At 47.5% G+C, this 27170-nt stretch overlaps 2 protein-coding genes across 2 annotated transcripts in view; both read left to right on the top strand.

Moving 5' to 3' along the window:
- LOC135377206 (pre-mRNA-splicing factor SLU7-like) overlaps positions 1-3797 on the top strand; it is a 41961-nt gene extending 38164 nt beyond the window's left edge. Inside the window, exons 14-15 of the mRNA XM_064609493.1 lie at positions 114-251; positions 3424-3797. Of these exons, the coding sequence (XP_064465563.1) occupies positions 114-251; positions 3424-3585 (300 nt within the window). The 3' untranslated portion in view covers positions 3586-3797. The remainder of the gene's footprint in view (positions 1-113; positions 252-3423) is intronic.
- Positions 3798-9669: 5872 nt separating this feature from the next.
- On the top strand, positions 9670-17838 carry LOC135377205 (uncharacterized). The gene is made up of 2 exons (XM_064609492.1): positions 9670-11685; positions 11741-17838. The coding sequence occupies exon 2, from the start codon at positions 12541-12543 to the stop codon at positions 17452-17454; it is 4914 nt and encodes a 1637-aa protein (XP_064465562.1). The 5' UTR covers positions 9670-11685; positions 11741-12540; the 3' UTR covers positions 17455-17838.
- The last annotated feature ends 9332 nt before the right edge of the window (positions 17839-27170 follow it).

The following is a 27170-nucleotide window of genomic DNA, read 5'->3' as shown; positions in this document are numbered from 1 at the left end:
GGCGCGACTGTACACTATAAGCACTAATATGAGACTGCGCTACTTATGCTTGTCACGGTAGACTGTTGTCTTGAGGAATTTTCGAATATACCATTGGGTTTCTGCTTTTATAGGAAGAAAAACAAAAGAGGAAAAAGAAGAAGAAACAGAAGAGAAACAAGAAGCAAACAGCCAAGCATCCAATCGGACAGGATACATCCAATAGCAGCTCTGAGGAGGAGGAGGAAGAAAGAAAGCAAAAGATAAAAGAGGTTTCCTCTTTTTTTTGTCACATCAAATTGCATCCTGTTTTAAATTTAGCTTGTGCAGTTTTGCTGACATGCACCACAGATTGACGAGGAATCAGATGGCACTCAATGCTTATGACACTTTTCTTTGGACATTTTGACAGCTCTCAAACTGCGAAGTTGTACAAACAATTTCTTTGTAACAAGGGAGTTGATGACATTATAAGTATAACCTGACCTCAGAAGAACCTTTGTCACTTTTCACAGGCACACCCAAGACAAGGGACTCTACAGTTTTTCCCGTGGTGTTCAATCTTTGTTTTGTAACGTTTCATCCTTATGGCATGGAATTTAATCCTCATGCCACCACTTTTAATCTTTATGCCATGGGATTTAATCCTTATGCATGGCATTCAGTCCTGAATTCTCAGGTTCTCTTTTCATTTCCTCTTTCTACTACAACTGTATGATTTATGACCTGCTATGACTGTTTGCTTGTTTAGAGCTACGAATGGACTTTTTATGACTACAGCTACTCTTTTTGCTACAATGGGATAGGATAAGACTACCTGTATGATTTATGACCTATTATGACTTTAGAGCTACGAATGGACTTTATCACTATGACTACTCTTTGTACTACTACAATGGGATAGTATAAGACTACCTGTATGATTTATGACCTATTACGACTCTTTCTTTGTTTACAGCTACGAATGAACTCTTTATCACTACGGCTACTCTTTTTATTACCGTGGCCATTGAAAACACAATCCTAATTGGCTGACCCTTAGTTGTTACGTTACGTCGACGAGTAAGCCGGCTTTCTGTATCTAGGTGGTGTTGACCAGGCGCGCTTTTGGTGTCGTCTGCTACGAGCAGGCAGTATCATGTGATGGTTCATCCACTACAGCCTAGCCGTTGGAAATGACTGCCTTTTTGAGTATGGCATAAGTATGGCACTGATAATGTACTTGCTCACTGGTTCAGAGCAGTGGTAGGCTCTCTGCACTTTGGTTTCTGTCTTCAAGGAACTGTCTCGTATCACTTACAAACTGTTGCAAAACCCAAACTGGTTTCACACGTTTGAGACTCCGGTTGGCCCACCTGTACAGCTACACAGTGCTACAGCAGTACAGCACAGTACAATCTGCTTTTTGAAGGGCCATTGCAAGCTTGCTTTTGCTGCTAGGTGTTTCACTGTTTTTCCGATGCCGTCACAGGGTCCTTTACCATGGGAAGTTGCAAGAAAGTGCCAAGTCGTAGAAATGCTGAAATCATCGACATGATTGGAAAGGTTAACAATGTTCTTTTTGTTTTTGTAGTGTGATGCCGGCCCATCGGAAAAATAATGTAGTTTGGTGACATTGGGAAGGATTGGCCTGATTCTACTTATACAGCTTTTTGAAATGCATATACTGTGGCACATACACCTATCGCTGCCTTGAATCAGTAAGCAAGTACATTGTCAGCACTGCACTTACGTCATACAAAATGGCTAGGCTTTAGTTGGTGATCCCATCATGTCACACTGTCTGCACAGCGCACCTGGTGCACCTTTGATGGGCTGCCACCACGATGGCTGCTGTGGAGAGCATGACAGCGTAGTAACAGTTGAGCTGTCTGTGCTGGACCCCAAACTTCAATTGTTTTCTCCTATATAAAAAATTTCATTTTTCAAATTTGTTCCTTGTGTCCATTGGGCATGATACATTCATCCAGCTTTCACTGTACTTCTTTCTGCGCTTCACCATTTTTGTTATTTACGGTTAAAGTTGCCGCACTTTCGCCAGAGTTGCATCTTAGAGTATTTTTTTTTCTCCTATCACTTTGTTTAGCCTCTCAACAAGACTTTTTAGGATTGTAGAACCCATTCGTATTTCAATGTTAATAATAGTTTTGTCGCTTTATTTCTAGCAAGGTAGCTGTGAAAAAATGTGAAACTTTGCTTCTCGATGCATTTTTCACACCGCCTTTAGGATACATGTGGCTAGTAGCCAGAACATTTGCGACCGTCAGATAGTTAGATGAACACCTCTTTCTTAGCACGGCACAAAAACAGTTGCGGTATCTCGATAATTTTGGCAGCACCATGTATAGACTGCAGGGGTGGTCAGAGGCTCACCCTGTAACTTTAAACAGAGACTTAGGGACAAGTATTTTGCGATGGCAGCTAAAGCCTTCGTTTTAGTGGTTTTCTCCAAGTAATAAATGCGTATGGATTTTTATAACAAAATTGACAAGGGCCAAGTGTCACCACTGGAGCATTTGGCATGGAATGACTCAGCTGTAAACAAGGAAATAGTCAAAACAGGTCATAAATCATGCAGGTAGTCTGATACTATCCCATCGTAGTGCATAGAGTAGTAATGATCATAAAAAGTCCATTTGTAGCTGTAAACAAGGAAATCGTCATAACAGGTCATAAATCATTGCAGGTATCCTGTACTATCCCATTGTAGTACGTGTATAGTCTTAGTCATAAAATGTCAATTTGTAGCTGTAGACAAGGAAATAGTCATGACCGGTCATAAATCATGCTGGTAGTCTATGCTATCCCATTGTAGTGCATGAGTAGTCAGTCATAAAAAGTCCATTTGTAGCTGTAAACAAAAAATAGCGATAACAGGTCATAAATCATGCAGATGTCTTATACAGCTTGGGACAAAAGGAACACGGCACTGACATATTTTTTCATAGAAACAGGACCCTGCTAGATATCAAGAAGAGATGGAATAAGAAACGGGTGACGGGCTATTCTTTCAGTATGTGTGTCCATTCCGGTTTTCTGCTAGGGTGTTGCTGCAATTGAGAAATGCGACACCCCGGTGTTCCACTTTTGTTCCAAGCTGTACTATCCCATTGTAGTGCATAGACTAGTCATACTAGTCACAACAAAATCAATTTGTAGCTGTAAACAAGGAAATAGCCATAACAGGTCACAAATCATGTAGGTAGTCTGACACTGTCCCATTGTATGGAAAGAGGAACTGAAAAGATGACCTGAAAATTTTTTGTTAAATTCCATGGCATAAGGATCAAAATCGGCAGCACGGGGATTAAATGTTAGACAATAAGGATTAAATCCCATGGGCAGCGTGAGGATTAAATATGACGGGAAAACCTGTAGTGTTGCAGCTTATGAAATGACCTTCTTGTAAATATTTTCTTCCCTGAGAACATTTGTCTCTTACAGGCTATGCAAGCCATTGATCATGACCAGGATCAGGAACTTGACGAAAGAAAGAGGAAATACAACAGCATGTATGAGGCAAAGGCACCAACAGAGGAAGAGATGGAAGCGTTTTTCATCAAACGAAAACGAGCAGAAGACCCAATGGCCTCATTTCTGTCATAGTGTATTCAAGATGTGTCCTGTACTTTACAAATATATACCAACCCTAATATGATACCCATTCTTCGAGAAATCAACTTTATTCAAAGCTTGCATGTCAGATGAGTCAAGCCTATTGCAGCTTTAGAATATTAACACTGAAAAGAATGCAAGCAATTTTTTCCATTGTTTGGTCTTCAAGGCGGAATAAATGGTGGTGGTTTTTGTCAACATGACTTTCTACCATCTGAAGTTAATTTTTGTGGGCACCCAAGTATGTGATATGTTGCCCTCCCACACTGTGGTTCTGAACTGATGTTACCCACATTGGTGGCGACTTGAAGGAACCTACTACTTCATTTCCAGTGGAAGATATATCGGGAAGGTGTATTGGGACAATGCATAACGCATGCGCTATACATTGTCCCGAGGAGTCACGTTCTATACATAGGCGGGCATTTTCCTGCGGCCTCACTCCTCCTCACCTCACGAAGCACATACTTTATTGGCCTCACTCACCCTCACCAGTAACTAAACCGCAGTCGCCCTCACATTCCATTTTATATTTTGCCCTCACAAACCTCACCTCAGGGCATCGGGATCCTGAGAGGCCTCACCATCCTCATCCTCACATGCCTTCACCTCATGAGGCTATTCACAACACTGATGGCCTCACGTATCTTCACCTCATGAGGGCCCTCATGGCCTCACGAGCCCTCGCCTCGTGAATACCCCATGGCCTGACGTGTCTTCAAGTTACTAGGAGCCACATGAGCCTCAAAAGAACTTTCCGTCATGTTCACATGACACGTCGGTGTTGAACTACTGTGCCAGTACTAGGTACTAATGATACTGTGTGGCATTAAACTGTTTATTGGGTTTCGTGCTGTGCTTGGATAAATTTGGTATCAGTTGTTACTGTCACAGTGAGGTTTAACGTTAGTGTTTGGCATCAACAAAGAGGAGCTCGAACCCGTCACTTCATTCGTGAGGTCCCTCACGAAAGGCCTCATCCGTGAGGCTCCTCACAGAATACGTTGTACCCTCATGTATTGATGGCCTCACGACGACTGGCCTCATGAGGGACAATGCCTCACGACTGTCCTCGTGAGGAACGTTCAGCGTGGTCTGGCCTCGCTCACCCTCACCTCATCGTTATGGGGTGAGGCATCTTCATGAGGGTCCTCATGAGTGAGGACGTCCAGCTATGCTGGTCCGTAGTATCCATCGGTTTGCATTTCCCACATGAACACCTGCACGACGAAAAAACAGCGCTTGTTTCGGCGTACACAAGTGCTTCTCCCTGACACATGTAAATTTCACAAACCAGTCAGTGTTCACGGCACAGTGAGGTACTGGTGAGGACAAATCTCTGGACGAGGAATCTTCTGCTGCGAAGCACACACTTTCCAGCATGCTATCGCACGAACGGAAGTTCTGTGTGAGCGATGTGTTCTCGAATGCAGAATTCTAGCTGACTCATATTCGAGAGGTTCGACATTCTAGACATAGAAAGTGGTCACAAATGCCCACTGCCATTTTAGTTTTCGCCGGATTAGCGAGCGGAAGCGCGTTAGTTAGTTAGTTCCAGTACCTAAACCCTTTTAAGACAGGGTGGGCGCTTGTATCAAGCGCCTCAGGAGTAACTTGGCTGTCGCCGTAAAGTCAACTATACTACACCATAACTACACCGGCTACACTACTGCAGGCAGGTTGTCCTTCGCTCCCATTCTCGTAGGTGGCGCTTGGTGCTTGCGCTGGGTGGGAGAGACCGCCGTTCGCATGGCCGCTCGGTTCCGGTCTGTCTGCGTGCGCTTTCTGGTGGGGCGTCCTCGAAGCCCAGGACCACCTTCCTATTCTCCTCGTGCTTTACCAGTTCCTCTCGGGAGGTGAGGTCCCTAAGCGCATCTAAACAGGATGTGGTCCAGATCTTCATCTTCCTTCCCGCAGAGCAAGCAATAGGGGTCTCTGTCTTCAAAGAGCCCATGGGTTCTTTTTTGAGTGAGGAGACACCCTGTTCTGGCCTGAAATAGAAGGGCGCTGTCTCCTCTATACTCTGCTACAGGTGCTGGTGTTTGCTTGTAGGCCACGTACGTCTCTAGGCTCCTCTTTTTGGACATTGCGTCCTTCCAGCGGTGTTCCTCCTTAGCTGCTATCTCTTTTCGGACCCACTCCCTTTCCGACTTTGCCACGTGTCGTGTGGTCCCCTCACTGTATGTTCTGTCCAGGGTTGAAACTCTTCGGACCCAGTTAGTTTTTAAGCCTCGATACCTTATGTAACGATAGATCCTCCTTGCATAACATTGGTCTGGGAGGTGTACAAGCCGTCCGAGGTAGGTGAGTTTCGCTCGGGCGTCCCGTTCCAGGTACGTGGACCATCCCATTTCACCAGTCACTGCCAAGTTAGCCGTCGCGAAATTGCCCCTCAGCAGCTATCGCCCCAATTCGTACTGGTGTCTGTCCAGTATCTTTAGAGTTTGAGGGTTGTATATGATGGCATCATTTGCATGTGTAGCTGCTGGTACCGCCATGGTCTTCCACAGCGTACGGCCTACTGTATATGGATTATAGGAATTCTTCGCAAGGTTCCACATATGCCCCTTCAGCCGGTTGAACTTTGTGATGACGAGCCTCTCGTGCTGACCTAGGTACTGTGCATCAGCGTTAATAGTGACGCCTAAATACTTGTATGAGCTGCACCTTGTTAGACAGCTTTCTTGTAGGACCAGTGTGGGAGGATTGTGCACATTGAATCCCATCCACTGCGACTTTTCGGTGCTAAACTTAAGGCCGTCCTCTCTGGCCACCTTCCCGCAAATATCTAGGAGCTCCTGCATATTTTTTTGCGAGTCAGAGAGGAGGACGACGTCGTCGGCGAAGGCTAGACATGTGATCTTTGTTGTCTCTAAAGACGTGAAGAAAAACAATGTGCAAGTTTCCGGCGTTGCAGAATCAAAAATAACAAAGACGGTTAAGAGCATCAACTGTATAGCATCAAATGTATATAGTAAACAGTTGATGCTCTTAACCGTCTTTGTTATTTTTGTCTCTAAGGTTTAGGTTTAGGCTTGCCTAATCCCTTTTGAGTCAGGGCAGGCGACGTGAGGGCACCACAGGCAGAAGAAAAGAGAAGAAAAAAATAGAGAAACAGAGTCTATGAAGGTTGAAGCGGTTGTAGGTGGGTCGGTTCCAGGAATGTCGCTGCTGTTGGCGCTTCCGTTCCCTCCGGCTCAGTCGGTAGGCTTGTTTGCCTTGGCTTGGCGGCTTGGCTCCGATGGCCACCGCTGGTGTCGCTGCTGGCTGCTGCGTCCGGTCATGCAGAGCCGTATATAGAGAGAGTTTGGCCATCTTTTGCCGCTTCACGGGCGGAGCCTGTTTTGACGTCAGGGTCGGTGTGGCACCGCCCAAAAAGCCTGAATCCAAGCGAAATCCGCTTATCAGCCAGTAGGTAGGCGCCATCTTGATGCAGTTCACCGGCTGGTCGACATGTACTTTTGTCGCGCTCAATGTACCGTATTTTCACGCGTATTAGCCGCGGCTTATGTGCGATTTATTTTTTTCGCGGACGCTCTGCGGCTTATCCGTGGGTGCGGCTTATCTGGTGACTATTTTTCCCTGGTACTTTCCCCATACCGCGGGTTAAACGAAAGGGCCGACAGTGCCTCATGTTTTTCGGAACAGGACCGCCCTGCCAGTGCACGAACAATACCGAACAGGGGCAGGTCCACTCCACATTCGAGTGGACTAACCCGTCAATCCACGAAAAACACACAACAAGGGCACAATCCGATCTTAGTAGAACACTAGAACTGACCCCCTTTGTTATACATCATGCCGACACCGGAATGTGGACAGGGTTTATGGCCTTCCCCATGGTCTCCTTTGTCGGCAGACCCACAGGAAGGGTTCAATACACCTGTCATTGGGATAAAATGTGGTCAGCTAAGCGTCAGTTCTCATTTGACGAGAGCAGCAGCATTCGTGGACACGGGCACGGCAGTTCGAGGTGAGGCATGGCTCCAACGCTGAGGCATGGCCACGACAGCGGCTTCAAACTAAAAGTCGTCGACTTCGCGGACAAGTACGGGAACAGGGCAGCTGGCAGGGAGTACGGCGCTGACGAGCGTTGAGCGTCTCTGTTGATTTTGTATGTGCATCACTGGTGTAGCGCACAAAGCAGTTGCGTCGTATTACCCGCGGCTTATCTGCAAAAACATTTTCAAAATGTATCTAAAAACGAGTCCTGCGGCTTATCTGCGGTGCGGCTAATACGCGTGAAAATACGGTAATCTACCAGGCGCCCGTGAAATCGGGGCTTTGTTACCAAACTGAAAGGATTCAAGGACGAAGAGGTCTCGAAGGACGCGGTACGCACGTGTCTTCCCCTTGCATCGTGAACAGCGCTTTGCATCAGCATGGCGTCGGAAACAGGTTGACGACTGGACAACAATAGAGCGCGAAGAGGGAGGTCGTTCAGCAGTGACGTCGCATGACGCGGTTCAAGTTAGGCTCCTCCTAATGGCCAAACTCTCTCGGTCATGGAGGAAAGAACACAAGAGCAAGAGATAAACTGGTGTTCTGAGGCTGGAACAACACAGAAGGGACAGATACAAACAAAGCCTCAAATTGCCTAAGAAATCAACGATGAAAGATGAAAGTCACTGAAAAGGTTAGCCAGCTGTAGGGATCGAACCCACATCTACTGGATTGCCGGTCCAGGGCTCTACTAACACAAGAGCGGCCGTTTTGAGCAGATTTCCGTGGGACTCCTCTGGCGATCGCTCCTGTCAAAACCGCCATTACTTCCTGTCCACCACGTGATCCTCTCTAAAGTTTCGGTTTGGCAACCCGTTGTTGCTCTCGCTGCTTTTCCAAAGTCATTTACTCTTAAAATGTGAGCACCACTGCGGAAATAAAGTTTTGTTAACGTGTGCGAACCGCGGTTGCGGCTGTCGTTCAACAGAAAGCAGCTCTGTCACGGAAATAACCTTTCCTGTAAACACGTACTTGACCGGCTGTTTCGGGCGTACCCCTGTCTGTGAGAGAGTCATCTTGAACCCTTCCTTTGCAAGCTGGCGCTGTGCTACAGCTGCAGATTCAATTGATTTCCTCCATCGTTGTACAAATTTGATTACTGGCAAGTTTTACCACTTCAGCAACACACAACACGCGGCGACGTCGTCACACAAACATCACTCCCGCGAATGATGTTTCTATGTAGTCCTGCGTGGTTGTCCTGCAGAACCTGACCGGTCTTGTAGTAAAAGAGTAAACCAAGAGTAAACCTCCGAACACACACAAATAAAGATGGACACGCGGCGTTCATCACAATGCAGATATCTGAACTGCAAGACAACCACGACTCCCGTCGTCTGCTTTGGGAGCTGATGAAGGATGGAAGTCACTGAAAAGGTTAGCCAGCTGTAGGGGTCGAACCCACATCTTCTGGATTGCCGGTCCAGCCTCAGAACATCAGTTTATCTCTTGGGAGCTAGCCTGCGCATGCTCTTGGGGTCACGTGAGCGGTCACATGGTAGACAGGAGCATCCCAGAATGCAGTGCGAAGCTGGCTCCCGACCACGACCTACTAGATTATAACGACCATGTCACAATCAGCAAACCCTATGAGGTGCCTGGCCTGGTGCCTGTCCGCACGATCCGCCAGGGGCGCTACTGACGCACCCTGGCAGACTGGCGCACGATTGGACGATGGAAATTTGAATTTTGAACTCGCAGAAGCGTATGTACGACTACCCACTGATCTCGATTGTAAAAGGCTGGATCGCGGATAGGGAGCGCGAGCAGCGCGAGCGTGAAGAAACCGGCCGCCATCTTACTGTACCCACAACAGTCGCCGCAGCGATCATGTCAACTTCTTGCAATTACGGTCGTACCAACCGTACTGGCAAGCATACAGGGCCTAAATTTATACAGGTGAGTCACTCTTCATCAAGGAATAAATAGGCGTCCATTCTGTATATTTAGTTGACCATTATGAAGTGCTTTTTGCCCAAAACGAGCACTGGATGCAGGTTGCTTGATCGCTCTTCCGACGTTCAATCGAGTACACTTGCATTTTACCCGGAGGCAAATACATTTTGAGTGCATAATATGCTTGAGAGAACGTGTTACACTACACTGGTAGTGTTGTCATCAATATATGTGCGAACACTCGAGAGCTTTTCTGCATGCATTGCTAGCATGGTACACGGTGCTCTCTACGGAAGCAAGTGCACATTCATTTCTTTGAATTACCTTTGCGCACAAGTTCGGTATTACGTCATAATGAGACCAAGATTGTCACAATTTTTCATGTATTGGTATTGTTTTGTGCCTTGGTTTGATTTGTGACAAAGAATCCTACGTAACGGCGTGTAGCACGACTTGAATAACGCCTTTGTGTCTGAGCTGTATCGTCAGCTTACCAGGGTCAAGTACCAGGGTAATGTAAAAAAATACATCTCAACAACAACAAAAATTAAGCTAAATACTAGAAGAAAGACGACAACAAAAAAAGAAAATGTAATTGCAGAGGCTGATGCAATGTGAAGACGCCACGGCAATTCAAACTTCAAACGGCGAGAGGGAGAGGAGAGAGCGAGCGACGGAGCGAGAAGCGAGAGTGGCAGGTGTGGCAGTTGGAAGTTAGAACTTCGACGCGTCGCCAGGGTTGCCAGATTTGGCTAGAAATAGCCAAATTTGGCTAATATTGCTCGCATTTGGCGGGTAAAAATCGGGTTTGGCTATTTGGCTAGTTTTGGGCTATTTTCTGAATTTTGACCGTGATTCCGTTTAGAAACGATGAAAATGTGAAACAAGAGAAAAATCCATTGTTTCATACGTTCCTTGAATCCACGGCTGCGTCAGTGCGTTCCCCTTGACCTTGAAAGCTCGCGTTTATGCGACAAAGTTTCGCTTTGCTGAATGCTGATGCAATGCTCCCACCTGCAGGATGAGGAAAAACTGGGTGTGATGGAAAGATCCACCTTGTCGCCTGTGTCAAAATTGTGTTGAGACAACTTCGATTGAACTTAGAAGTACTGGAATCTCTACAGCTGCTACAATGCAACAATCTTGAGAAAACATATTTTCTATCTTATATCTATCTATATGCGGAAAATTATAATTTTCCGCATTTCGCGGATCGTTTCGCAACCTGATTCCTGGCGACTCAGTCTCTGATATCGAATCTGAGTTCTCGCTGCTGCAGATTGTTATAAAGGACGCACGGGATGAGAACACGCCCAAGTTCTGGATAAAACTGCGACGCATGGAAAACAGCATTGGGAAAAAGATGTTCCCGAATCTGTCGGGGTTCGCTATCGGCCTGCTCAGCGTCCCGATCTCCAATGCTGTCGTAGAAAGAGTATTTAGTCAGGTTACTGTTATGAAAACAGACCTGAGGAACCGTTTGTCTTTGACCACCCTCGAGACCCTCCTGTGGCTGTGCCGATTTCAAGCCGTCAGACAACCTCCTAAAGAAGTTCACGAGCGACGTGCTTTATGGAGAAAGTCAATGGGAAGAAACTGCGGACGAGGATCCTGAAGACCCGGGAAACAACTCCGACGAATGTCCTTAGCAGTCTACAATTGACTGGAGCTTGAATTTTTCATATTTTCCTTCGTTCTAATCGCATCATTTCACGAATAATAAATGCCTGTCATTCATTCAATGCACGGCTGTCGTTTCTGCGTCAGCAGTCAAACCGAAACGGATAACAAGGAAGGACAAGGAGCGCCTCCCGCAGCATGTGTAGCATGCACAAACACGTCGGGCGCTTTTGGCTATTTTTTTGGCTAGAAGGTACTGGCGTACTGGCTATATTTTGGCTACAGGTGGCCGGAAAACGGGCTATACAAGGCCTTCGCCATCTGGCAACCCTGCGCGTCGCAGCAAGTTGGTTTTCTCTTCAGTAACCGTCGCAAGGATGGTGATGGTGTATCTCCTGTGCAGTATTTACGTGTGTTTCAGTGCGCTTTGTAAGACAATGCGATGACAATGGTTCCTGTGCAACACATTGTCGATTTCCCGGAAGCGTTTTGACGCCAAGAAGACGTAAACGGCGTAGAGGCAAGACCGCACTGTGAAACGCCAATCGGACTGCACGTCGCGAATGTTTGCAGGTATGAGTGATGACCGTGATGTTTTGATTACTATTAATTAGATGTTTCATTTTAGAAACTTCGGAGGAACTTGAAGAGAAACAGGATAAGAAGATTCCGAACGTACGGTGAAGAGGAATGGGGTGTATGTCGCGACCTGCATAGAAAACAGGAGTGTCGTGTCATCTTCTCTAAGAAAATACAAGATGTGAGGTGGCCAACGAACGAAAGCTCCCTGTGGTCCGTGAGTGCATCGCACAGTCAGGCATATGCTTTGTCTAGACACAGTGAGTGATCAGACTTATACTGCGTGGGATGTAAATGTAGAGATGTATTGATTATTTCTTTCTGCTCAGTGTATGCTTTTAGCAGAATAAACGGTAATTACTTGAGCTATATTGTGAGGGTTTTCCTTCCCCCTCCTCCTCACTCATGCCGCACTTCCCCTGGACTCCAACAGAGGTCGCCCCCTTGCTTACGCAAAAGCTGTGGCATGCGCGCTCGCCGCGTCTGAATGACCAGAGACTCCCTTGCCACTAGTCAGTAGTCGTCGCTCGCCATGCTTACTTGACGGTTCTGTTGCTAGTTGTCTGTATCGCTTTCGCCATTAAACGGGTAGTTCGCTGCCCTCATTGTTCTCCCCAAGCCCTGCCTCATGCCTCTCCAGCCCTGGCATCCCCACATTTGGCGCAGTCGACATCAACCCATTGCCTACCCCGCTCGTACCACAATGCCGCCCAGCCTCGCTTTGTTCGCTTGTCACCCCGGTTCTCGGACCTTCTCCCAGGCCGCGCCATCTTTGCCTTCTTCCTCGGCTTCGCCGTCTTGGCCTTGAGCCGCCATATTGTCACGCGGCTTTCGCTCGCTGATTCCACCATGCCGGGTATCAATTGGCGGGAATTGGACGCCGCTACGATGGCAGGCCTCAGCCCACTTCTAATTCGGGATGAACTCTCACGTCGCGATCTTGACACAACCGGCTCGGACGCAGAACTCGTCCAGCGTCTCCAAGCCTGCCTTGACGCAGAACGTTCCACAGCATCCACAACACGGGAAACGCTCCAAGATATCCCTCAAGCTCCTGTGCCTTTTGACCCCCGAATTTTACAACAGCTTACAGCATCCATCAACACACTGACACATATCCTGCAACAAGCCCAACAACCCCCGCAATCTCTACCAATGACTATGAGTGTGCCTTCAGAGATAGCTACGTCAACTCTTCCTATGTCTCCTCCATTGTGTGAAACCATGCTCCACTCAAGCAACACATCCCAAGCGTCGACAGCGGACCACGGAGTCAGCGCCATTCCATCGCCCCATCCCCAAACCGCACCTCAGTCTGCTTTGCATCCTGTACTTCAGCCTTACCAGATGTCTTACGTTCCTCAAATAAACGTCACCACCATGCCCGACATTTCGTCTAGCATACCTGCCTTTGAGGACGGCAAGAAACAAAAAGCACGTCTATGGATTGAGGATCTTCAACGAACGCAACAACTGGCATCATGGTCACCAGACACTACACGCTTAATCGCGGCCAGTAAACTGCGCGGCACAGCCAAGAACTGGCATCTGACTTCGGGTCGTGAGTACCCCACGTGGGACTCATGGAAGACTGCCTTCCTCGACACATTCGCACAGGAAACGTCACTGATCCAGTGGCAGCAGCAGGTTATGGCTACCGTGCAACACAGCTCCCAGTCCCTGCGTGACTACGCCTACGGAAAGCTCCGTGCTATCAACAAATGCCCTGCTCCCCCCACAGATGCTCAAAAAGTGGAGTACCTACTGCAGGGTATATCAACCCAGTCCACTGCTACAAGCATCGCCGCACAGCGTCCAGCGTCAGTGGCAGCGTTTCTTGAGATGTGCAATGACATAGATCGCACACTCCAGCATTTGCAACAGCCAACCTCTGTGCCCCCACGTCACAGTCAGGAGGAATACAAACGCCATCAAAGTCGTCCAAGTGCATCGTTGGGACCCCCCAACACTGGACCACCTAAACACCAACTTGCAAGTCCCAATACTGCAAATCTCAAGTCTTATCCAGAAGGTCCTCCGCGCCCCCATGCTCTACAACAGCGTGTTCGAATTGCGGACTTAGCCCCGGAACAAAAAGAAGTCCGGTACGAAGCTCTGTCTCAGCGCTACGGTGCACCAGCATTCCGCCCTGGTGACCCACTAAGCGAAGCTGTCTGCTTCTCGTGTCGTGAGAAAGGCCACCTCTCCTCCAAGTGCCCTACAAAGCAAGGCCGACAAAATCACGGTTCCTCATCATCAAAGACTGCAACACAGACTACTGCCATACCAGCACCGCCAGTGCCTCACGCTCTACATACCACCACATCAGAAACTTTTGACGGGTCTCAACTGGAGTGCTCATTTTTTAGAGCTACTATCGCCAGTATCGGACCATGCGACGCATTTCCTGACTCTGGGTCAAAAATGACCATTATTCACCAGTCCCTCGTGACCAGCACACAGCTACTTCCTTGGACCCAGCCACCACTGGGAGTAGTCGGTGGATCGACCGTTCTACCAGAAGGAACGATCTGTCTGAAGATTACAATTGGACCTATTTCTGGAGTCGTAGAGGCTGTTGTCCTCCACAATAACGTGTTGCCCTTGATTTTGGGTGAGGACTGGTTCCGCGTAACAGGCACCCGCCTTGTCTTTGAGCCACCTAACCCAGCAGAAGTACACCACCCTGCTTCAGGTTCAGTAGTACAAGCACATCTCAAACTCTATCCTCGTTCATCTTGCGCAGTTGTTCTTCACCAGTCGTCCCTAGCGCAAGGCACAGCACCAGAAGCCCAACCTACTCTGGGTCTTCAGGAGTCGTCGCTACCAGATACAAAACCTCCATGGGAGCCCCTTTGCAAAAGCACGGCACCATCACACTGCACTCGTTCTGCACCTGATGAAACCGTTACAATACCTGTTCACGACGACTTGCCACCAGCAGCTGTGGGCAAGGAACTGTCGCAGGCACAACAGTCGGAGCTCGCCTCAGTCTTGTCAACTCACCACAGTGTTTTTGCTCGCAATGAAGATGACATCGGTCATCTAAAAGGACTTGAGCATCACATCGAATTACTACCCAACGCAGTGCCATACAGCAGGAGTCCATATCGATACTCCCCAGATGACCGTCGGTTTTTGGATGAGCAAACGGATAAACTTCTAAAGCAAGGCATCCTCCTTCCAGCTACAGGGCCATGGGCTTTCCCGGCTATCGTCGTCACCAGAGGACAAAAGAAACGACTTTGCGTCAACTACATACCCTTAAACAAACTTACAATCACAGCCGTGCACCCACTGCCGCATGCAGACGACATCATTCACGATGTAGCAGGAGCATCCTACTTTGCCTGTCTCGATTTAAAGTTTGCCTACTGGCAAGTCAGCCTTCGACCAGAGGACTATGCTAAGACTGCCTTTATCACACACAGTGGCACTTACATGTGGACACGTATGCCTTTTGGCCTCAAGAATGCCCCATCTACCTTTCAACGTGCCATGCAACTTGTGTTCAGCAACTTCAAAGCCCCACAAAAGTCAGGAATTCGTATCTATTTAGATGACATTCTGGTTTTCGCATCATCTTTTCCTGACTTCGTCGAAGTGCTCCAATTGGTGCTCCACCGCTTGGAACACCATGGACTGAAAGTTTCACTTGATAAGTGTCGTTACGGGCTATCTCGAATCCGTTTTCTAGGATTCATCCTCTGCAGCGACGGGAAACTCCCCGATCCAACCAAAGTGACCGCCATGTTAAACATCCCAAGACCAACAACACGGAAGCAAGTTCTCTCCTGGGTACAAACTGCAAATTTCTACCGCCGCTTTATCAAAAACTTCTCAAGGATTGCCACCCCACTGTATGCCCTCGTCAAAGCCCCCGAGTGGTATTGGAACACTACGTGTGAACAAGCTTTTCAGACTGTACGCAAAGCCCTTACTGAAGCGCCACTTCTGGGACATTTTCTTGAGGAAGTTCCAACTACTGTAACTACAGATGCATCCGCATCAGCTGTCGGTGCAGTGCTTACTCAACTTCAGAATGGCCATGACACAGTCATCGAGTATGCTAGCCGCAAGCTTACGCCTGACGAACAAAAACTGCACAGTAATGTTTGGGAATGTATCGCCGTCCATTGGGCCATTACGTTAAGGTTCCGCCACTACCTTTTAGGCCGAAAGTTTCCTCTCATTACCGACAATTGGACTGTTGTTTGCCTTACCACCAACGTTCGCCCGTCACGTCGCTTCACAGGCATGCTTATGGACTTAATTGAATTTGACTTTAGCGTGGAACATCGCCCAGGTCGCCAAAATGTTGTCGCCGATCACCTTTCTCGCCTGTCACTTGCCATCACAGCACATAACAGTTCACTCGCTGAACTGCAACGAGAGGATCCCCAGTGCGCAGCCGCCCGGCTAACAATGCAAGACAACCCATCGTGCAGCGACTTCTTGGACATCGATGGAATTCTCTACAAACAGTCGGACTCTGGGCACCCAACCTTGGTCGTCCCCGCAAAAATGCGATCAGCCATCCTCCATACTATGCATGATTGTGCAGGCCACATGGGTTCAGAACGCACACTACGCAAGCTTCACGACCGTTACTGGTGGCCCGGACTAACGGCATCAGTACAGAACTATGTTACATCGTGCCAAACCTGCCAGCTCTACAATCGTCCTACCTCAAAGAATGTTGGCTTTATGGGACACATGCCAGTCTCTGAAATCCCATTTTCAATCATCGCATTTGACCACATAATGATGCCACCAACAGGGAGTGCCCGCTACATCTTTAACGTGATTGACTTCACAACACGCTTCATCATCCCTGCCGCAGTACGTTCTACAAACACCGCGGACGTAATAGCCCATCTGCATTCAATATTCTACCGTTTTGGTGCCCCAGACCATTGTCTCTCCGACCACGGAGCAGCTTTCGAGTCTGCCCAGTTTGTGCGTTTCATGCGCCTTCACGGAGTGCAAGTACACTACTCCACTGCCTACCGAGCGGAAGGAAACGGAATGATAGAGCGCAGCAACGGCTCACTCGTCACAGTCCTATGGAAAATCAGTCCACAAAACCAACCACCCTGGGATTCCAAGTTAGCAGAAGCTGCATTCGCCGTAAATACAGCGTATAACGCCAGCACTGGCTTCAGCCCGTTTGAACTTCTCTTCGGATACTTGCCAAAACTCCCCGAAGAACGACATCGCCCCCCAAGTGCTTCGTCGCTCGCAGAACGGCTACTAGATGTTCAAACTGCACGCGTAGAGGCTCTCACAAACTCTGAAACTGCTCAGCATCGTAGAAAAAAGCTATATGATCGAACCCATCGTCAACACTCCTTCCAAGTGGGTGACTTCGTTTGGATTCGCCGCCAACAGCCAGTTCTGCAAGGCCTCGAGAAACTCTCCCCTCGCTTTAAAGGCGTTTACCGCCTAACGGAACAACTCACTCCATCGACGTTTCAGGCTATGCCAGTTACGGGACAGTCCATAAGACAAACCAAACAACCACGCACGGTGCATGTCTCCCAGTTAAAGAAATACGTGCCCCCTCTTTCAGCGCAAATCGACGAAGACCGTTTGTCATCGCAGCCTGCCAGTGACCTGACCGACACTTCGGACTACTCCGCATCACTGCCAGTGACGCAAGTAAATTCAGCGTCTCAACCAACAACAGAACAGCCTTCTCAACGTCCAAATAGACAGCGCAAACCGCCGTCCTATCTAAGTGACTATGAACTCGAACTGTGAAACGTTTTTGGTCCACTAAGTAACATTTTTTTCTTGTTTGTGCACTGTCATGTTGCTTATAGCTTATTTTAGTTTGTATTGTGACATATTGTTGTCAATGTTTAACTTCTTCAAATGGGACTTTGGTCTTCAGGAAGGGGTGGGATGTGAGGGTTTTCCTTCCCCCTCCTCCTCACTCATGCCACACTTCCCCTGGACTCCAACAGAGGTCGCCCCCTTGCTTACGCAAAAGCTGTGGCATGCGCGCTCGCCGCGTCTGAATGACCAGAGACTCCCTTGCCACTAGTCAGTAGTCGTCGCTCGCCATGCTTACTTGACGGTTCTGTTGCTAGTTGTCTGTATCGCTTTCGCCATTAAACGGGTAGTTCGCTGCCCTCATTGTTCTCCCCAAGCCCTGCCTCATGCCTCTCCAGCCCTGGCATCCCCACAATATGTGCATTTCTACTCATTATTTTCGGTCATGCATTCAGTGGTCCCAGCTGCTAAGTGGCCGGATCCCGGACCACTTAGCAGAGGGGACCACTGGATCAATTCCACTGGTTCCACTTCAAGTGGGACCATCGTGAAGCTGGTTCCACTTTCAACTGGTCCCAGTCACTAAGTGGTCCCACACTCAAAGTGGGACCTGTCCAATAAACCACTTCGAAGTGGTCCCACTCCAGATTTTTGCCTGGGGAGAATGTGCACGAATTGGAGTTACAGCATTCGCAGACGCGCGCACCTGGATAAACAGCAATAAAAAGAGACCATGCCTGTGCTAAAATAGATCAGAGTAATAGATCAAACAAAACATGGCAAGTGTGGACACGATGAAATCTTAAAGGGGGAAGCTGGGAAGCTGCCCAACTTGGAGTCTCAGCGACCATTCTGGGAACAAAATGGTACCTGTGAGGCTCCAGCTGGAACTTCTGGAACCATCTGAGACCAGAGTGGTACCACTGATGTCACCAAAGTGGAACCAGCCACCCCACTTGGGAATCCAGCTGGGACCATCCACATTCAACTGGAACCATTCCGGGACCATCAAACATCCAACTGGAACCAGTCCAGATTCAACTGGAACCATTCTGGGACCAGCCCAGATTTTCGCCTGGGGTCACATGTATGCACATGGCTGGCTGGCTGGCTGGCTTTCTAAAAGTAATCTACAGTCCTAACAACAAATACACCAATGACACCAGTGGCGCAGCTCCGCCAGTAGTTCGCTTTGGTGTAGGTATTCCGTTGTGCTGTGGGTGAAGCTCCGGCTGTCTCTGTGGTGGAGGTGAGACCCTTATTTCCACCTTGTCTTGTCCATTGGTCCGGGGCAGCAACTATTCCTTGAAAGAAACTTACAAGCAATCAGTGGGAAACCAAGCAACGCAGAAAATCATGCAACAAAGTAACAGTCACATGTATGCACATGGCTGGCTGGCTGGCTGGCTTTCTAAAAGTAATCTACAGTCCTAACAACAAATACACCAATGACACCAGTGGCGCAGCTCCGCCAGTAGTTCGCTTTGGTGTAGGTATTCCGTTGTGCTGTGGGTGAAGCTCCCGGCTGTCTCTGTGGTGGAGGTGAGACCCTTATTTCCACCTTGTCTTGTCCATTGGTCCGGGGCAGCAACTATTCCTTGAAAGAAACTTACAAGCAATCAGTGGGAAACCAAGCAACGCAGAAAATCATGCAACAAAGTAACAGTCACATGTATGCACATGGCTGGCTGGCTGGCTTTCTAAAAGTAATCTACAGTCCTAACAACAAATACACCAATGACACCAGTGGCGCAGCTCCGCCAGTAGTTCGCTTTGGTGTAGGTATTCCGTTGTGCTGTGGGTGAAGCTCCCGGCTGTCTCTGTGGTGGAGGTGAGACCCTTATTTCCACCTTGTCTTGTCCATTGGTCCGGGGCAGCAACTATTCCTTGAAAGAAACTTACAAGCAATCAGTGGGAAACCAAGCAACGCAGAAAATCATGCAACAAAGTAACAGTCACATGTATGCACATGGCTGGCTGGCTGGCTGGCTTTCTAAAAGTAATCTACAGTCCTAACAACAAATACACCAATGACACCAGTGGCGCAGCTCCGCCAGTAGTTCGCTTTGGTGTAGGTATTCCGTTGTGCTGTGGGTGAAGCTCCCGGCTGTCTCTGTGGTGGAGGTGAGACCCTTATTTCCACCTTGTCTTGTCCATTGGTCCGGGGCAGCAACTATTCCTTGAAAGAAACTTACAAGCAATCAGTGGGAAACCAAGCAACGCAGAAAATCATGCAACAAAGTAACAGTCACATGTATGCACATGGCTGGCTGGCTGGCTGGCTTTCTAAAAGTAATCTACAGTCCTAACAACAAATACACCAATGACACCAGTGGCGCAGCTCCGCCAGTAGTTCGCTTTGGTGTAGGTATTCCGTTGTGCTGTGGGTGAAGCTCCCGGCTGTCTCTGTGGTGGAGGTGAGACCCTTATTTCCACCTTGTCTTGTCCATTGGTCCGGGGCAGCAACTATTCCTTGAAAGAAACTTACAAGCAATCAGTGGGAAACCGAGCAACGCAGAAAATCATGCAACAAAGTAACAGTCACATGTATGCACATGGCTGGCTGGCTTTCTAGAAGTAATCTACAGTCCTAACAACAAATACACCAATGACACCAGTGGCGCAGCTCCGCCAGTAGTTCGCTTTGGTGTAGGTATTCCGTTGTGCTGTGGGTGAAGCTCCCGGCTGTCTCTGTGGTGGAGGTGAGACCCTTATTTCCACCTTGTCTTGTCCATTGGTCCGGGGCAGCAACTATTCATTGAAAGAAACTTACAAGCAATCAGTGGGAAACCGAGCAACGCAGAAAATCATGCAACAAAGTAACAGTCACATGTATGCACATGGCTGGCTGGCTGGCTGGCTTTCTAAAAGTAATCTACAGTCCTAACAACAAATACACCAATGACACCAGTGGCGCAGCTCCGCCAGTAGTTCGCTTTGGTGTAGGTATTCCGTTGTGCTGTGGGTGAAGCTCCCGGCTGTCTCTGTGGTGGAGGTGAGACCCTTATTTCCACCTTGTCTTGTCCATTGGTCCGGGGCAGCAACTATTCATTGAAAGAAACTTACAAGCAATCAGTGGGAAACCGAGCAACGCAGAAAATCATGCAACAAAGTAACAGTCACATGTATGCACATGGCTGGCTGGCTGGCTGGCTTTCTAAAAGTAATCTACAGTCCTAACAACAAATACACCAATGACACCAGTGGCGCAGCTCCGCCAGTAGTTCGCTTTGGTGTAGGTATTCCGTTGTGCTGTGGGTGAAGCTCCCGGCTGTCTCTGTGGTGGAGGTGAGACCCTTATTTCCACCTTGTCTTGTCCATTGGTCCGGGGCAGCAACTATTCCTTGAAAGAAACTTACAAGCAATCAGTGGGAAACCAAGCAACGCAGAAAATCATGCAACAAAGTAACAGTCACATGTATGCACATGACTGGTGGCTGGCTGGCTTTCTAAAAGTAATCTACAGTCCTAACAACAAATACACCAATGACACCAGTGGCGCAGCTCCGCCAGTAGTTCGCTTTGGTGTAGGTATTCCGTTGTGCTGTGGGTGAAGCTCCCGGCTGTCTCTGTGGTGGAGGTGAGACCCTTATTTCCACCTTGTCTTGTCCATTGGTCCGGGGCAGCAACTATTCCTTGAAAGAAACTTACAAGCAATCAGTGGGAAACCAAGCAACGCAGAAAATCATGCAACAAAGTAACAGTCACATGTATGCACATGACTGGTGGCTGGCTGGCTTTCTAAAAGTAATCTACAGTCCTAACAACAAATACACCAGTGGCGCAGCTCCGCCAGTAGTTCGCTTTGGTGTAGGTATTCCGTTGTGCTGTGGGTGAAGCTCCCGGCTGTCTCTGTGGTGGAGGTGAGACCCTTATTTCCACCTTGTCTTGTCCATTGGTCCGGGGCAGCAACTATTCCTTGAAAGAAACTTACAAGCAATCAGTGGGAAACCAAGCAACGCAGAAAATCATGCAACAAAGTAACAGTCACATGTATGCACATGGCTGGCTGGCTGGCTGGCTTTCTAAAAGTAATCTACAGTCCTAACAACAAATACACCAATGACACCAGTGGCGCAGCTCCGCCAGTAGTTCGCTTTGGTGTAGGTATTCCGTTGTGCTGTGGGTGAAGCTCCCGGCTGTCTCTGTGGTGGAGGTGAGACCCTTATTTCCACCTTGTCTTGTCCATTGGTCCGGGGCAGCAACTATTCCTTGAAAGAAATCGTAGTATGAGAAGAAGAACAACAACAACAATAAATGAGGAAGAAGTTATGATGACATGCAGGGGATGTTACCCCAAGGTAGCAACAGGACCCTACCCCACTTCACAGCGGTTAACATGAGAGGATGAATTATGATGAACGCGAAGCGACGACAGGTCGGAGTTCTGTTTAGAGCACATCCAGACGTCCAGTGGCTTGCATGAAAGCAAAAATGGAGCGAACAGCCCGACACTGATGCAGAGGGGAACTCCATGGGTCAAGTACTTTGGGGGAAATATTCTTATAAAGAAATGGAAAGGAGCTCAAGTTGGCATCGTAACACCCAGCGTTCACACGTGTACCGCTCACAGTCTTCGATGATATGAAGGATTGTAGCTAGGATGTGGCAAGCTCTGCACAGCGCCGTGTTACTGTAACCCAGCTTAACATGGAATAGAGAACTGCACGGGCCTAATTTTCAGGCCCGTGCAGGGCCCAGGCCGGGCTGTTACGGCCCGGTCCGGGCCCGACATCGTCTAGATTTCCAGTCCTTTCCCGGCCCATACCCGACTCCACCGGCCCAGCCTGAACCCAACTGTTTCCATGCTGAGGCCCCGTCCCTGCCCGCCTCTGCTCTATGTGTTCTCGAGGCCCGGAGACGCGTGTTTCTATTTACATTTACTAAAGAGCAAAGCCCAGGGAGGAAAAGGACGCAGCTAACTGGTAGGGAGAGTGATGAGGTACACTCGAACGGAACGGCTGTGTTTCTCTGCCGGCAAGTCGCTCTGTGCTTGGTGCTTGCTTGCTTGCTTTTGCTTGGGAAGGCAGCGCGGAACGGCGCGTGGGCGATATGTTTGTACCTTGCGGTTCAAGAGAGACTCATCTCCGCTCTATTGCGCACGCACCGGTGCTAGTTCCCCTTTCTCGTACTCTCCCGCGAACGAAATATGTCAGAACACCTAACCTAACTGACCCTCGTGCCGGACACTCAGCACGCCCGCCACACCAATTGTCCCCAAATGTGTGTGAGTGCACGTGCGAAATCTAGCAGACTCATTACACGAAATAATCATGATCACATACAGGGTTGGTCACGCAACGTGTGATTTGACCCTTGTAAGAAAACGGCTCAACAGAAAAATATGGGGCAAGCGGCTACCTTCCGGCCATTGAATTTTCCACCTACTAAAATTACTTTCAACGACCTCTAATATAAATGAATTGACTTTTTTGAACTGAACTCGGAAATTTGTCTAGCCAATGTAACGTTTTTCCTGCTAAATGAGATAGACCGTGGTTGAATTAACCAATCCCACTGCAAAATACGTTACGTATTGTACGGCTGTTATATGCGGGAAAGTCGTCCGAAAACTGAGGTTTTTATTTGCGCCTTTGCCAGCTGAAAGATGCGCAACTAAACCTCAATTTTCTGACAACTTTTCTGGACATAACCACCGTACTACGAATCGTATTTTGCGGTGAGTTTGGCTAATTCAACCACGGTCTATCGGACTGAGCAAGGAAAACGTTACATTGACTAGGGAAATTTCCGAGTTCAATTAAAAAATTCGATTCATTTCAATTATTAGTCGTCGAAATTATTTTTAGTAGGTGTCAAATTGAGTGGTGGTGGAAGGCAACCGCTTACCCCATATTTTTCTGTTGGGCCTTTTCTTTTTTTCTTTTTTTACAAGGACAAATGGCTCGTTACGTGACGCACCCTGTATAAAAAGGTGATAGTTCTAGATGAGAATACCATGATATCCCATAACCAATGGAAAAAGAAAGTGACATCAAAATTCAGCTGTCCAGTCCCGTTGAATTTGCTCGCATACAAGCCCGACCGGCCAGCGTGTTCAATCCCGTACCCGGCTCGGACCCGGTGACTAAAACTCTAGCCCGGCCCGGCCCGTGGGCCGGATCGGGCTCGGGCTTTCGGGTAAGCCCGGGCCCGTGCGGTGCTCTAACACGGAACACAGGGGTGAAGGCGCCGTAGGTCGGGTAGTATGCTGGGGGCGTAGGCGGCCCGGGACCCAGAAACCTCACGTGCGGCATAGATACTACACCGCTCTACTTCAAAAAATTGTATGTTCCTAACAAGGAAAAATACCCTCGATATATTTTATTTCTGCAAACTAGAGGCACTACACTCTTAAAAATGAACTTCGCCGCATAGCACGCTCCTAGCCAACCATAATCTCGAATGATATCGTTATCTGCCCTGATTTGTTGAAAACGGGAGGCGTACGCCTTTTTTGTGACACTTATGCTGTTCATAATTGTCACAAAAAAAGGCGTACGCCTACAGTTTTCAACAAATCAGGGCAGATAACGATATCATTTATGGTTGGCTAGGAGCGTGCTATGCGGTGATGTTCATTTTAAAGAGTGTAGACCGTCCTGCAGTTTGCTTTTTTTTGTCGTCTCTACTTATGCATTTTTGCGAAAAAAACTTAAACTTCGGACTTCGGATTTTCCATTTAAAAAATGGCTATACCTAGGGGCTTGACATTTTTTTTAGGTAATGTACACATTGTGGGGATTAAATGAAAAAAAAAATTCGATACGTAATACCTAACGTGTCATTAAAAAATAATCAATATTGCAGGTTTTGTGCAACATTGGCAGTCGTTCTTCTCTGCTGTTTTATGTTCAAAATCGCTAGAAACCCGCTCGCAAATAGACACACACTTCTCCAAGCACATCCCTCTAAAATGTTCCCGATCCGTTGAAGGATTGGCACGCAAGAGCCGCGCACTGCGCGGAAGTTTTTTGAGACACCTAGCGGAGAAGCGGTTATCTTTCGGACCGAAATATTTTGCAATTGCGTTGTGCGCGTGAAGTGGAACGCCACAAAACAATTTCGTCGAAATGCCTGATGGCCCAGCCACCGACCTCGGACGTTTGAGCTGTACTGTTAGAAATGAACTTCACCGCGTAGCACGCTTCTAGCCAACCATAATCTCGAATGATACCGTTATCTGCCCTGGTTTGTTAAAAACGGGATGCGTACGCATTTCTTGTGACACTTATGCTGTTCATAATTGTCACAAAAAAGGCGTACGCCTCCCGTTCTCAACAAATCAGGGCAGATAACGATATTATTCGAGGTGATGATTGGCTAGGAGTGTGGTATGCGGTGAAGGTCATTTTTGAGAGTGATGTAACGAGCCGATACTTAAATGAGTAGTCATCTGAACCATCGATTGTACTATCGAGTGTTTGGATGACAATCACCATCACTTTCATCTCTAAATTCTACTGTGCATATTTTGATGCTGGACGTCTTGAGTTACACCGGGACATGGCGATCGATATATTGCTACGCAGCGTTGCGTCGTGCCCTTGAAAACATTGGTGTGATATGTTATAGGACACTTCTCGGGGGGATGTCGACAGCCATATAAGAGAGACCTTATATCGGAATTGACAGAACTCTTAAAAATCAAACTAACCATTCCACTGACGTCGTGCCGTCATAAAGATCGTTCTCCTGCCTCCGTCGCATCAAAACATATTTGAGATCAACAATGTCCAAAGCCCGACTGAAGCATGTAGCGCTCGCCACAAAGAGGTCGCCCGCAAATTAAACCTTTATGCCATTGCGGACCACTTCATAGGATGGTCCGCAGTGCGAACGCATATATTTTTCACCACGGCGCAGAAATTGTTTTCTATCCCATTTTGTTTCATTCGAGATTTCAGTGTAGAAATCGAATAAAAATTTGCGAGACACACATACAACAGTCTCTATAGTCATTCTAGGGCAGTTATTTCAACCTGCCTATAGCAACTACATCTATTTTGTCTTGCCCTTGTCAGACAGACGCTGATCACTGCGTGTTTTGGAATGAGCGTACCCAAAACGTGTACCAAAAATACTAGTAAATGTATCCAAGAAAATTAGCAGTTAGAAATTCCGCGCACAGCAAAAGTAAAAGTAAGAAGTCGCTCTGCAAGAAGGAAATCCGGAAGCAAATAATGAATTACCGCCATTCAGCTTACATGCATGTATCATCTCCGCACGCAGTGATGAAATAGTCTTCGGAAACACAAAATCACGAAGTGTGCACTGATTTTAGCGAAACATAGCGCAAATGCGACGAAGACATTCGTATTTTGCTTTCCTTTCATGTCGTCTGCGATGAGAAACAAATGCTAGCAGACGACAGTCACGTGACGTAACTATGCTGCGTCACGAGCAAAAATATCTTCCTGAAAACGTCAGTAAAGTTTCAGTAAAACGTTACGCATGTTAATAAAAATGAAACCACTAGCATTTTCTTCCAAGTCAACTACAATTTCGAAGGAGATGTGCTTAGCGTGTGCTATAGCAGCTTGGAGCAGCCAAGCCTTGTCGTCTGCTACGGAACGGGCATTTGCAGTTCTGTTTATGCTTTTCGTTGGATAAATTATTTATATCTGTCGATATATTTCCGTGTATTTTTTTCAGTCCCATATTGTTTCGCTCGAGATTTCAGTGTAGAAATCGAATGAAAATTGCGAGACACACATACAACAGTCTCTATAGTCACTCTAGGGCAGTTATTTCAACCTGCCTACAACAACTACATCTATTCTGTCTTGCCCTTGTCGATCAGACACAGACCACTGCGGATTTTGGAATGAGTGTACCCAAAGCGCGTAAAAAAAAAATACTAGCAAACGTATCCAAGAAAATTAGCAGTTAGAAATTCCGCGCACGGCAAAAGTAAAGGCGTAAAAGTCGCTCTGCAAGAAGGAAGTCCGGAAGCAAATAATGAATTACCGCCATTCAGCTTACATTGTATCATCTCCGCACGCAGTGATGAAATCGTCTTCGGAAACACAAAATCACGAAGTGTGCACTGATTTTAGCGAAACATAGCGCAAATGCGACGAAGACATTCGTATTTTGCTCTTCCTTTCATGTCGTCTGCGATGAGAAACAAATGCTAGCAGACGACAGTCACGTGACGTAACTATGCTGCGTCACGAGCAAAAATATCTTCTGAAAACTTCAGTAAAGTTTCAGTAAAATGTTACACGTGTTAATAAAAATGAAACCACTAGCATTTTCTCCCAAGTCAACTACAGCTTTCGAAAGAGATGTGCTTAGCGTCTGCACGCTAAGCTCATCCCTTTCGAAAGCGAAAGCCGTGGCAGACGACAAGGCTTGGCCAAGCCTTGTCGTCTGCTACGGCTTGCGCTGGTCAGAACACACATTTGCAGTTCTGTTTATGCTTTTCGTTTGATAAAGAATTTATATATATATGAATATATTTCCGCGTCCTTTTCTTTTCTTTTTTTTTGTGCATATATACGTTGCATAGTAAAAAAGCAAAAGCTGACTGCAAGAAAATTACACTGGGGTGGGCAAAAGTACAGAACAAGAAAATAACTCTTCTGTGATGTGGAAATGACCAATACAAACAGAAAAAAATACGCTTAACAACTTGAGATGTATTTTAGTAGAATAAGCTGTATGTAAAGAAGGATTAACTTGGTTTCCCCACGCAG

Source organism: Ornithodoros turicata, chromosome 1 (assembly GCF_037126465.1).
Source record: "Ornithodoros turicata isolate Travis chromosome 1, ASM3712646v1, whole genome shotgun sequence".
Classification (NCBI taxonomy): domain Eukaryota; kingdom Metazoa; phylum Arthropoda; class Arachnida; order Ixodida; family Argasidae; genus Ornithodoros; species Ornithodoros turicata.
The sequence above is the reverse complement of the archived record's forward strand: the minus strand, read 5'-3'. Positions and strand labels throughout refer to the sequence as shown.